This window comes from Rhineura floridana, chromosome 20, assembly GCF_030035675.1.
Source record: "Rhineura floridana isolate rRhiFlo1 chromosome 20, rRhiFlo1.hap2, whole genome shotgun sequence".
NCBI classification, from domain to species: Eukaryota; Metazoa; Chordata; class Lepidosauria; order Squamata; family Rhineuridae; genus Rhineura; species Rhineura floridana.
Genome location: NC_084499.1, coordinates 1,681,494 through 1,693,703, shown reverse-complemented (window position 1 = coordinate 1,693,703; position 12,210 = coordinate 1,681,494). Strand labels below are relative to the sequence as shown.

Here is a 12,210-nt window from a genome sequence, read left to right as displayed (position 1 = left end):
AGTGTAAAATTATGCATATTGGAGCAAAAAATCTTAATTTCACATATACGCTCATGGGGTCTGAACTGGCGGTGACCGACCAGGAGAGAGACCTCGGGGTTATAGTGGACAGCACGATGAAAATGTCGACCCAGTGTGCGGCAGCTGTGAAAAAGGCAAATTCCATGCTAGCGATAATTAGGAAAGGTATTGAAAATAAAACAGCAGATATCATAATGCCGTTGTATAAATCTATGGTGCGGCCGCATTTGGAATACTGTGCACAGTTCTGGTCGCCTCATCTCAAAAAGGGTATTATAGAGTTGGAGAAGGTTCAGAGGAGGGCAACCAGAATGATCAAGGGGATGGAGCGACTCCCTTACGAGGAAAGGTTGCAGCATTTGGGGCTTTTTAGTTCAGAGAAAAGGCAGGTCAGAGGAGACATGATAGAAGTGTATAAAATGATGCATGGCATTGAGAAAGTGGATAGAGAAAAGTTCTTCTCCCTCTCTCATAATACTAGAACTCGTGGACATTCAAAGAAGCTGAATGTTGGAAGATTCAGGACAGACAAAAGGAAGTACTTCTTTACTCAGCGCATAGTTAAACTATGGAATTTGCTCCCACAAGATGCAGTAATGGCCACCAGCTTGGACGGCTTTAAAAGAAGATTAGACAAATTCATGGAGGACAGGGCTATCAATGGCTACTAGCCGTGATGGCTGTGCTGTGCCACCCTAGTCCGAGGCAGCATGCTTCTGAAAACCAGTTGCCGGAAGCCTCAGGAGGGGAGAGTGTTCTTGCACTCGGGTCCTGCTTGCGGGCTTCCCCCAGGCACCTGGTTGGCCACTGTGAGAACAGGATGCTGGACTAGATGGGCCACTGGCCTGATCCAGCAGGCTCTTCTTACGTTCTTATGTTCTTATGATGGTCACAAATAGTCCCATTATCAACTCTGTCACCCAAGAGGCTGTATTTTCCTCTTGTGAGATTTCCCAATTGGCTGGAGCCTCTGTCTGTCTGTTAGGTTGGGCCAGGCCCGATTCCACAAAGGACTGGCAGATTGGCCTAGGCCAAAAGCATCTTTGCATTTTGGTGGCAAGGAAGACTGCTGCGGATCCACGAGCAAGGCAGCCAATGGAGAGGAACTGGAAACTGTGCCAGGAGGACTCAGGACAGGAGCCACTATCCTCGTGCCAGTGGGTGGAACCGTCCATCCATCCAGGACTCAAGGGAGGAAGCGACTGCAAACTGACGCTGTCTTTATCTAAATCCTCCCTTAAGCTTTCTAAATCCTGTTGTGCAAAAGCCTTCCTGCTGGGCCAGCCTGAAGAGAAAATGCACACAATATATGCATTTATATATTGCAGCCCTGGGCTCCTGCTGGGAGGAAGGGCGGGATATAAATCAAATAGTAAATAAATTAAATAAATAAATAAATCCGTCGCCCCAGTCACTGGCTTCTTTAAACAGACATGCAACAGAGAAAGCCTGAATGAGCACAGCTGTTCCTAATCGCTGTAGGCCCACAGCAAGGACAGCAGTAGCAGAGGAGCCTTGCTCAGGAAAGGAGTTGGCTACCCTAGTCGGAGGGACGGGTGAGAGACAGCAACAAGACTGAAATAATGGGAGACTATGCAGTATTAAACAGGGAATTTCAGCAGCATAGGCCGACATTTCCTAAGGCACCAGTGACAGAACACAAGAAATGGCTTTTTAAAAATGCTCCTTTGAATTGTGTCTAAAGTGCCCACCCTTTAAGGATGCCCCCAGCATCAGCATTCTGGCTTTACAACTACTGGGGGGCAATTAATTCTGCCAATGGGCATGATTGGATTCCGATAGTTGATGTTCTTAAAATAAAATTTAAAAATTGTATTGACAGGCATAAAGCCCCAATAGATGGGTGAGCCGTTTTGCATGTAGAATGTCCCCACGGCCGATCCCTGTGGCACTTCCAGTTAAAAGGGGCTGGGAACAGGTGATGGGAAAGTCCCCTTCTTGACCGGAGACCCTGGGGAGCTGCTACCAGTCAGACCAGACAATGTTGGGCTAAACAGACGATAGTCTGGTGTGGTATAAGGAAGTGTCCTATTGCTTTCGACAAACCCTGCCAGCCGCTTTGAGCACTTAAAAAAATGGAAAAGCCATATTTGTTGTTATGCCGTTGTTATGATCATTACAGCAGGAGTAGCAAATATTAGTAAACAATGTTCCTGAGGGTTCCAGGTAAGGAGAGTGTGGTCCTGGGGATTCTGCAAGGATAAAACCGAGGCAGGGACACCACCGCTTTGGGAGACAATTTTTACTTTTTATTTTTAATGAAGGAACAGCTTTTCCAGGGAAGGGGTTGGAGACGGAAGGTGCCCTGGGCTGAGCAACAGGAAACAGGCGCACCTTCGATCATGGAGAAGTCCAGGGCTGGCAGATCAGTCAGAAAACGGGGCTTCCTTCCTCGAGAGAGAAGCTGGGTTTTCAGCCTGGTTGTCTGAAAAGGAAAGAGAGTTGCGGGGTGGGGAAATGGGGCTAGAGGTTTCTGCATCCTGGATATAATCCAAGCCACCATCCCACGCTAGATTCAGTGCACGCCGGTGTCCAAGCAGCCCAGCCCTCCTGCCTCAGGATGCAAACAACACATAGCACATCATTTCTGTGGGACTCACTGCCACCAGATGGCGTGGGGGATGGCCCCTGGCCTAGATGGCTTAGAAAGGGGACAAGACACATCCATAGGTCTATCGAGAGCTACTCGCTAAGGAGAACACTCATGTACAGAGGCACCCTACCTCTGAGCAGCCCATGCTGAGGACAAGGAACTGGGTGCAGCTATCGCCTTCATGCCCGGCTTGGTCTGAAACCAGCAGCAGGGCAGTTCTTGCATGCTCAAGAATTCCCTGGTTGATCATCAGGCCAATGTTCCTTTGGCCAGCCAGACACCAACCTGCAGCCCCACAAAGGCTCACAAATGATGAAGCTCTCTTGCTCCTTTATTTCAATCTGTCTGTCTATCTCTTTCATCAGCCCTTGTTGAGAGCAGCCGTGTTTGCACATAACATTCAGGTTAATGTATACCATGGTTGATTTGATCATCCAAACCATGCCCAGCTACTTAACTGTGGTTTGTGTGCTGCCAACAAGCCATGACCTGCAGCCATGGCTTGTTGTTGGCTTACAAACCTTGGTTTGTTTTAATTATCACTTGCCATTACATGTGAACCCAGCACCTATGCTTAACCATGGTTTGCTTTGCCACCCACCCCCAGACACTCACCAAGCTACAAGGCAAAAGCAGATGAAGACAAACCAAACTTTGGAGATGTAAGCCATGGTTTGTTTGATTAACTCATGGCTTATTAAATAAGTGGTTTGTTAAAGCAGGTTGGTGTGTTCCAGAAACTCATTATGCTTCCCATTGCATCTGTCATGAACCAATCTCCCATCAATCGGCTTCACTGGGCTGGCCCAGAGTTGCCTTTCCATGCATAGTGCAGGTAAGATGCTGCAGCCTGCATGCAGGTGCAGAGCAAAGTTAGAACAGGAAAGCTTTATTTGTCCTGGGACCATTACTCTCACACACAAAAGTGCTCCCGAGCAGGTGCAGAGGGCCCTCCACGTTCCTTCCCCAGCAAATGAATGAGGAATTATGGGGAAAGGCCTCCACCATGGCAGGTGGGGGCTTTCCTAGGCAGACCCACCTTTCAAATGTCTAGGTATGTAGCACTGCCAACCACCTGCCTTGCACAAAAGCTACATATAAAGATGACTCACCTACACAGAGTCTGTCATGCAAAGATCTGTTGAGAGAGAAGGCAAGGAAAGGTGTCAGGAAGGGGTCCAAAGGCATTTGAGGGAGGCTGAATGCTGGCCAGCAAAGGAGACTCTGCTCCCTGGGGCACACCCTCAAATCACAGCTCTGGAACAAGATCACCCAAAGGTCCTCTAGTCCACCCCCCAACGCTAGGCGTGTCCATTGCTCTCCCACATTCCCTACTCCTCCCATCACGCACTCCAGACCATGGGAGCTACAATACATCAAAAGGTGCTCAACTTCAATTAATCTATGCACAGAGGGAAACCGCTGCCACTTTGCTGCTCAGACTGGGATTATAGGATGTACAACACACTAGACCAGACATCATTAACCTTTAATCCCAGCCTGAAACACAGGGCACACATTTATGCCTGTTTCTCCTCTCTATCTGGGTTTTTAACTCCAATCTCCTTTTTTTTTAAAAAAACACCACCCTAAAAACTTAAAAGATCCTCTGTGGCGCAGAGTGGTAAGCGGCGGTAACGCAGCCGAAAGCTCTGCTCACGGCCGGAGTTCGATTCCAACGGAAGGAGGAAGTCGAATCGCCGGTAAAAGGGGTCGAGGTCCACTCAGCCTTCCATCCATCCGTGGTCGGTAAAAGGAGTACCCAGCATATGCTGGAGGGTAAAGAAAGGCCGGGGAAGGAACTGGCAATCCCACCCCATATATACGGTCTGCCTAGTAAACGTCACAAGACGTCACCCTAAGAGTTGGAAACGACTCGCACTACAAGAGCGGGGACACCTTTACCTTTAAAAACTTAAAAATAAGATAAGCAGACAGAGCAATGTTCAAAGCATTGTGGACACTGAAGCATCAGCTGAAAAGCAACAATATGGTATGTTCTTGGGCTACAGCATGGCAATGATGATGAGGTTTTTGAACTGTACGCTTTTTGGGGAGTCTAGGAAGCAGGTGGTGGTCCTGGCCCACATGCATCTGTGAAGGCAATTCCCTGTGAGATCAGGCAAGCCTCCACCCCTTGATATTTTCAGAAGTTATCTGCAGACTCATCTCTTCTCCGTCACCTTTAGAATCTGAATTAAATCAGGGCTTCAAAAAAATGGTTTTGCTATTTGATTTCTTGTTGCATGTTTTAGTTTTTTTGGGGGGGGCACTTGTTTTCGTGCCAGCTCTTTAAGATTACTACAAATATTTTATTTTTATTTTTAAAGTTAAGATTGTATTATGTATTATTTGGAGGATGGTTATTAAGCTTCATGAAGAGTTCTGTTTTTAAAAAGCAGGTGACACATGTATTAAATAAGGAAGAAAAACAAAGACATTTAGATTGTAGGTTTTGGTGGCCACAGATGGTCCTACTGCTGCATCTGGGCTCCTTCTGGGAGGAAGGGTGGGATAAGAATAAATAAGGATAATCTGTGATTATGTTCATTGTGGACAGTTTAAGAAGGAAGGAATGTTTTGTGTCTCAGTAGGGGCGCAGCATTCAAATTACAGAGAGGCAGGATGGGGCCTGGACCCAGCCTGCTACCTCATCGGCTACTGGTTTTTATAATGCTATTTAATCCATTCATTAATTAATTTGGCAGATGCCTTACATAAAAATAGTTCCAAGGCGACTTACAAAAGTGCAAATGATACAAAAGAAATTAAACCACAACTGTTAAAAAAAATAAACAATAAAATACACAACATCCCATCCAGGGGAAGGGGACTGTACTCTTGATAGAACTATTTTTATGGTATGTTTGTAAATCGCCTTGAGACACATGTAAAAGGAGAGTAATTAATTGATTAATTAAAAAAAAAATTAAATGTAAATGTACTGCCTTCAAGTCGATTCCGATATGGCGACCCTATGAATAGGGTTTTCATGAGGATGAGAGGCAGTGACTGGCCCAAGGTCACTCAGTGAGCTTCATGGCTTTGTGGGGATTTGAACCCTGGTCTCCCAGGTCATAGTCCAACACCTTAACCGCTATACCACACTGGCTCTCATTAATTAAAATACCACTTCCTAAAAGGTATCAGCAGCATAGAAGCCAATTTATAAATAGTAGCCAAAAGATAATATAACTGGCCTGTCACAACCCATCAAATGCTTGGGAGTAGTGTTTAAACTGTCAGACTAGGACCTGAGAGACCCAGGTTCAAATCCCCACTCGGCCATGAAGTTCACTGGGTGACCTTGGGCCAGTCACTCTCAGTCTAACCTCTCAGCCTAACCTACCTTGCAGGGTTGCTGTGAGAGTAAAATACGGAGGGGGAGAACCATGCTTGTATGCCACCTTGAGCTCCTTGGAGGAAAACAAATAAGCAAACAAGGCAGATGCCAAAGGGAGGCTGAAGTCGGTGCCAGGCGGGCCTCCCTAGGGAGAGCATTCCAAAATTGGGGGGGGGGAACAGCTGAAAAGGCCCTCTGTTTTATCTGCAGCTCTCTCTCGGATGAAAGGCTCATTTGGGAGGAGTCGGGGATGGCGTTTGTTGTGGAGTCTTTCAATCCCCCCCCCAACTTTCTCCCTGTGGTTCCAGCAGGGAGCCAGCCCCACATTACAAGCCCTGGAAGAAACTGGGTGCTTGCCCTGGTCCCAGTTCCCCCACTCACCAGTCCTGGGCAGGAGGAGAACGTTCTCCTGGCTGAGTCCCTGTGCCAAGGCCAACTGGGTGAACTTCTCCAGCAGGTCAGACCTCAGTTCCTTGCTTCTCCCTGCAGGCAGAAACCCAAAGCGTTGCTGAGCGAGAAGGAGAAAGAGGGAGGAGGCACCTCGCAACCGGAACAGGGAACAGGGAGGCTGGGATGAGCCTCGGCCAAGCCAAAACCAGGCACACTCTTGGTGTGACGAGAGTCCACCTGAGCTGCCTCCAATCGCCGCAGAAACTCCAGACCACTAAAGCTAGCAGCATCAGTCTCCCACAGCCTCTGCCAACCTGGCACCCTCCAGATGTTTGGGATGCCAAACCCCTTCATCCCCAGTCAGCTGTGTGATGCTGGGGCTGGTGGGTGCTGGAGTCCCAAACATAAGATTGGTGACAGCTGATCTGCCGCTATAAGCAAATCTATGCTGCGTTTTGGACTGCTTCCCACGCTCAGCTTTCCCCGAGGAATGGGAAATTCAGAGGAGCCTTTCCAGGACTGCGGCGAACTCATTGGAGTTTGGGGTCTTATAAGAACCTGGCTTTTTACAAATATACAGGCCAAGCGCGCATTGCAGAGGTGCAGAAGCAAGCAAACGGGATGGCAGGATGGAAGCTCAAACGCAACATCAGTCCTGGCTGTTAGCAAAATGCGTATTAGCCAAACCTCAAAACTGCTCTTTCAATAATTTTTAGCTGGCTAATTTATAGACCCCCCAACTTGACAAAAATGCTGTTCACCGCCCTGGGAGCTTATTGCTATAGGGCGGTCTAGAAATGTAATAAAATAAATAAAATAAATAAAAGTGTGTGATTCACATTCCAGGTGCCTGGGACAGAAAACTACCTTTTGATGGCCAATCATTTAACTAGGGTGGCACAATTGGGGTGCCCTCTCAGCCCTTGATGCCATCTGGACAAGGGGCACAAAAGGAAAACAGGTCATGTTACATTTTGGCAGTTCATCAGGTAATGTTAAAATTAATGTTGTTATTTTTTCCTCCTTTTCAGTGTGGAAAACAACTGAGCATGATTTTGCGGGGCGGTAGAGAAAAGTCAGATATGAGTGTGTGCAGAGGATTCATGCGGGCAGCTAAGTGGCAGATTCTCATTGGCCCTGTACCTGCAGCCTAACACAGTCGAGCACATTCAGTCATGGGGGGCAGGGTGGACACGTGACGCAGGAAAGCGGTTTTTGAAAAACAGCTCTGAACAAGAACAGTCTATCTGGTAAGGAAGAGCATGGAATTAATTTCAGCAGAAATGAAGGCCCACAAACATTCTTTAAGTGACCAGGGGGCAGTTCCAGAGCTGTCCTTCCACACATGCACGCACACACAGAGCTACTGATGGCACCGTATCCCCTATCAACAGTCATGCCATGAGACTTGGGGCAGGGGCATTTATTTGTTTTAACACAAATGCAACCAGACCACTCTTATTGGGAACACTGAAGCCTCCACCTCTCCCTCTGTCCAATCTCAGTGTTGCAGGCTGGCTCCCCAGTCCTCAGTCACCAAGGTGAGAAGCTTATCCGCTGGGCAGGGTGGAAGAGTAGGGGAGGAAGGCCGCCACCTAGTGATGGTGAGGGGCATACGTACCGTACAGCGTCACCATGGTGAACGTCTCTGCGCCTTTCCTCATCTTGGCACATAGCAAAGCGTACTCGCTGTAGTTGGTCTCCACTACGCGGACATCATGTTGGCTTCCTGAGCCTGGTGTTGAGGCAGAGAAGGGCAGAATTGAACCAGAGCCAGCAGGACTCACACCCACACCAGGAAGTTGCTTTGCACATCGCATCTGCCCAACCAGGCGGGCATTCTGCCTCTGGAACAGGGTGGAACAGGCCTGCCCACCATACTTTTATAAAGAATGCCCAGCTGATCAGTCACCTGCCTTTTAACCGAAACGGATCAGACCGAGAAACCAATTTGCATATGGCCAGACTGACTGAGAAACTGAACAAGGCTTTACAAGAGGGAAGGGGCTTGTGAAGGAGGGGCAGCTTGGCCTGCCAAGGGCCTGGGGCATGGCACAGAGCCTCCATGCCCAGAGACAGTATACCTCTGGAATATGAGAGACTGCCACTGTCCTCTCTGCATGGCCTTCCTGGGGGCCACTCTTAGAAACAGGACATGGGGCTGCATGGCTGCTACATCCCACCCAGCAGGGCCCCTTCTCATGAACCCAAGAAGCCCCCATAGCCAGAGTCAGCCTCTTAGACTCACTGGCTCAGCACTGGTCATTTGAGACCCGAGACTTTTAGGACCGGCTCTAGGTGCAATTGTAATATATTTTAAACTGTGTTTACAGTGTTGAGACCTGCCCTGGGACCTCTGGTGAAGAGCAGATCATAAATCTAATGCAAATACTAATCATTCTGACTGGCATGGGCTCTTTAAGACCTGTGCCCAGCCAGCCCTGCTATTTTAACTGGACATGGCAGTATCCTGGCCACTGATGCATCACGGGGGGGGGGTGTGAAGGAGAGGAAAAAGCAAGCACAGATTTCCATATTTGTTTGTATAGCTGCATATTTAGAAATAATGGCTGTAATTTAAACAGAAATCCGGTGCATGGAGAATCCAGTGCATTCCCCAGAATGGGGAAGGCCCTATGAGCAGGTGACCTGTGCCTGCCTGCACAGTTGGCTGCCCAGTCGCCCACTGCGCCCCATCCTGCCCGTGCTCTCCCTTCTCGGTGCTCTTTATTTTCAAACCAGACACACCTTCAAATAGAGAACACATGCAACAGAGGACTGCTTCTGTAAAATGGGGCAGAGGGGCACCCTACAGGGTGGGGACGGAACCTGGCCCTGTCAGCAGGCAACGCAGATGGTCTCTTCCAGAGTGACCCGCAGGGGCGCCTAGTGGGCCAGCCGCCACACAGCTCCACTTGCAAAGCAGCCACCGCTCTTTGCCCGCTGAAGGTCCCAGCAGGGTTCGAGTGATCTCTGCCATCTCCAGGAAAAGGGATCTTGGGTGGGGTGGGAAAAGGATCCCTCTACTGGGGACCCAGAGAGCTGCGCGGATTATGTTGGGCAAGTTGGCGAAAAGGAAGCTGCCTTATGCTGGGTCAGGCAGGCAGTGCTCCCTGGATGCCCCCTGGCTCAGCTAAACCGTACGCGGACCCCACTGCGCTGGCCCCCGGCAGGATGCCGTGGCTTGGCATGGCCAGCTTCCAGAACCACCCCTCTCCAGCTGACAGGCTCTTCTGTCTCCCGTTTGGAAACAACAAAGGGGGGTGAGGGCAGAAAGGTGCCTGTCAGTTGCCCAAGCCACCACCACCCACTCTCACCCAAACAACAACCCTGCTCTTCTCGGCCAGCCTGGCCGCTGCCAAGGGCAGCGCTGACGCGGCTCTCACTTACGTGGGCTGGTGTAGTGGAATCGGCCGGGCTGCTCAGTCTGGATGAAAAGGATGTTCCTCGTCTCACACTGGTCAAGCCTGGAGCAGAGAACAGGGCGTCAGGCAGGTGACATGGAGCTAAGAGACGGGCACGCACCTGAGGCAGGCAGACTTCAGGCCTATGTGGGGCAGTGGGGGGGATCTACTTTTGGTTTTTGAGTCAGGGCTCTGAGGCCAGCCAAACACAGCCAGGCAGCTCAAGGGCCGTGCACTCGGATCAGCTGAATATCTGAGTTGCTGTAGCTGAAGGGTCTGAACACAAACCCGCAGAACTGCACACAGTCCTGGCCAAAGGCAACCAGTTCAAACCCCCATTTCACAGGTGAGGAACACAGAGGCTGAGAGATGAGCGACCGGCACGAGGCTAGCCATGGTAGAAAATAATTATGTTCTTGCTGTTGTTGAAATATTGGGAGCCTGCACCCTTGCGCTGATCTCCTGCAAATCAACCAGAGATGTCCTGGGAGATGCCAGTCTGCCTACCTGTGTCTATCTCTGTCGGGGGGGCAAAAAGGGATTTCAACCATACCATAGAATCCCTCCATTGCCCTTGCTGGGCCATCGGGGGGGGGGGGAAGCATAGCTTCACACAGTGCATCGTTAACCCATGGAACTCACTGCCACGTTGGTGTAAGATGATGGCCACTGACTTATAAGGCTTTTTTTAAAAGAGGGGGCGGGAGCTGGATGAATCATGGATGCAAGGAGGAGGCTCAATCACCATCAATAGTGATTAGTCAGGACAGCCCTATAGAACTTCCATGTGCAAGAGTAGTGTACCTCTGAGCGCCAGTTGCTGGGGGCAAAAGACACCCAAGAGCTATTGCCTTCATGCCTTGCTTGTGGGCTTCCCAACGTCATCTGGACTTGCCACTTTCAGAAGCCAGATACTGGGCTTGGTGGATCTTTGGCCTGATCCCATATGGGTCTTCTTAGGTTTTCTCTCGCTGGGTCTGATTCCAGGAAAGCTCACTAGCAAGGCAGCAGCGGTCTCCCATCACATCTGGTACACTGCACCTGAACATGCAGGCTCCGCTCCTAGCCTGCTGTTCTGACAGCCACCCAAAGACCCACCCTCCATGAATTTCTCCCATCCTCAGTTTGAAGTCCTCTTTGCCAGCAGCCTTCGCAACCTCCTGCGATACTAATTCAGCCAATCAGGGGGCAAAGCCGGTCACCGCATTGTGGATGACCAGTGCCTCCTTACTTGGGATAGGTGGAGGTGACATCCAGGTTGCCATCTTCCGTGGGCGTGACCACTGTGGTGCACATCTTCATCACCGACTTCTTGTCCTTGAACCAGCGGGAGTTGGAGGCCAGGCCAATGCTGAACCATCTCCCGGTAAACTAGAGAGAGAGGGAGAGAGAGACCCTTTGAGCATGAACGTCCAATCCCTTCAGCCTGGAACCGGCTGCCTGGCCAGGCCACGCAGAGGCGCACAAGGCCTTCTGGCCTGATCGATCCCCCCAGTTCCTGGATTCTGAAACCCTCCCTGATCTCTGGCCTGCCACTCTCTCTCCCTCTCTCACGAGCACTTCAAAACCAGGTGCAAGCTTCAGCGTCACACAGAAACCTTCCTCAGCCTGGAATTAAATGCCGGAGGGAGGCATGTCAGAGCCTTCCTTTGGAGCAGTGTCACCAAGGAGGTAGAAACACCCTCTGCAGGTTCCACCCCTCCGCCCTCCAGCCATGATGAGTTAAGGAATTGGTGAGAGCAGAGAAGCCACATGATGAACCACATGATGATGGCAGTCCTAATACTCCCCCATCTCTGTGCTGTCCCTACCCTAACTGAACCCTTTTCAACCAAAAGGGTTTTCAGAGCACCCAGAGCACCTGGGCCATGAAAAGCTGCAGCTCCGCGGCAGAGCCCCCACTTTGCAAGTAGAAGGTCCCCGGTGCAATCCCGGCACTTCCAAATAGGGCTAGGAAAGTTCCCCTCCTGGAACGCTACTGCCAGAGCTCTCATTCTGCTCTGCACATTGCGAGCTCTGTCTCTCCTGCAAAGGGCCCTTTGCAAGACCAGAGCTGTCCGGCAGCTCAAAGCGCATGTGAGCCAGCCTGCAGAGAGCTCTGCTTTTCCACCCAGGAGGTTCTGCAAGGTACCCAGGGACGGAGCTGGCGAGGCCAAAACACACAGCAAAGCACCTTGCCAGCAGCCCTGCTCAGCTCCTTCCCAAGGGCAGGCCCCTGAACTCTGGGTGGGGGTCCTGCTCCGTTACCTGGTCTTGCTGGAAGTCGGGCTGTACCGGCACCTCGGCCTCTGCCTGGAGCAGGCAGCCCAGGGCCAGAGCCAAAGTGCTGACAAGCCAGGCCTGCATGTCTGATGCTCTGCTGATGCTGGCCTCTCTCTGCGGCTGTCCGGTAGAAACAGAGGCACTGCGAGCGTGAGCCAGAAACCCAGGCCAGTCGG

At 50.5% G+C, this 12,210-nt stretch overlaps 1 protein-coding gene across 2 annotated transcripts in view; it reads right to left on the bottom strand.

Annotated features, from left to right (window-relative positions):
* Positions 1–12,210, bottom strand: part of LOC133373811 (lipocalin-like) — a 390,232-nt gene extending 378,022 nt beyond the window's left edge. Inside the window, exons 1-7 of one of the 2 annotated variants that reach the window (XM_061604054.1) lie at positions 12,020–12,209; positions 11,004–11,143; positions 9,759–9,835; positions 7,990–8,103; positions 6,360–6,461; positions 3,748–3,773; positions 2,270–2,467 (exon numbers count right to left, since the gene is read on the bottom strand). In XM_061604054.1, the coding sequence (XP_061460038.1) occupies positions 3,748–3,773; positions 6,360–6,461; positions 7,990–8,103; positions 9,759–9,835; positions 11,004–11,143; positions 12,020–12,118 (558 nt within the window). In that variant the 5' untranslated portion in view covers positions 12,119–12,209 and the 3' untranslated portion in view covers positions 2,270–2,467. Of the gene's footprint in view, positions 1–2,269; positions 2,468–3,747; positions 3,774–6,359; positions 6,462–7,989; positions 8,104–9,758; positions 9,836–11,003; positions 11,144–12,019 lie in introns of those variants that run through there. The other variant, XM_061604055.1, reaches the window with a different exon arrangement.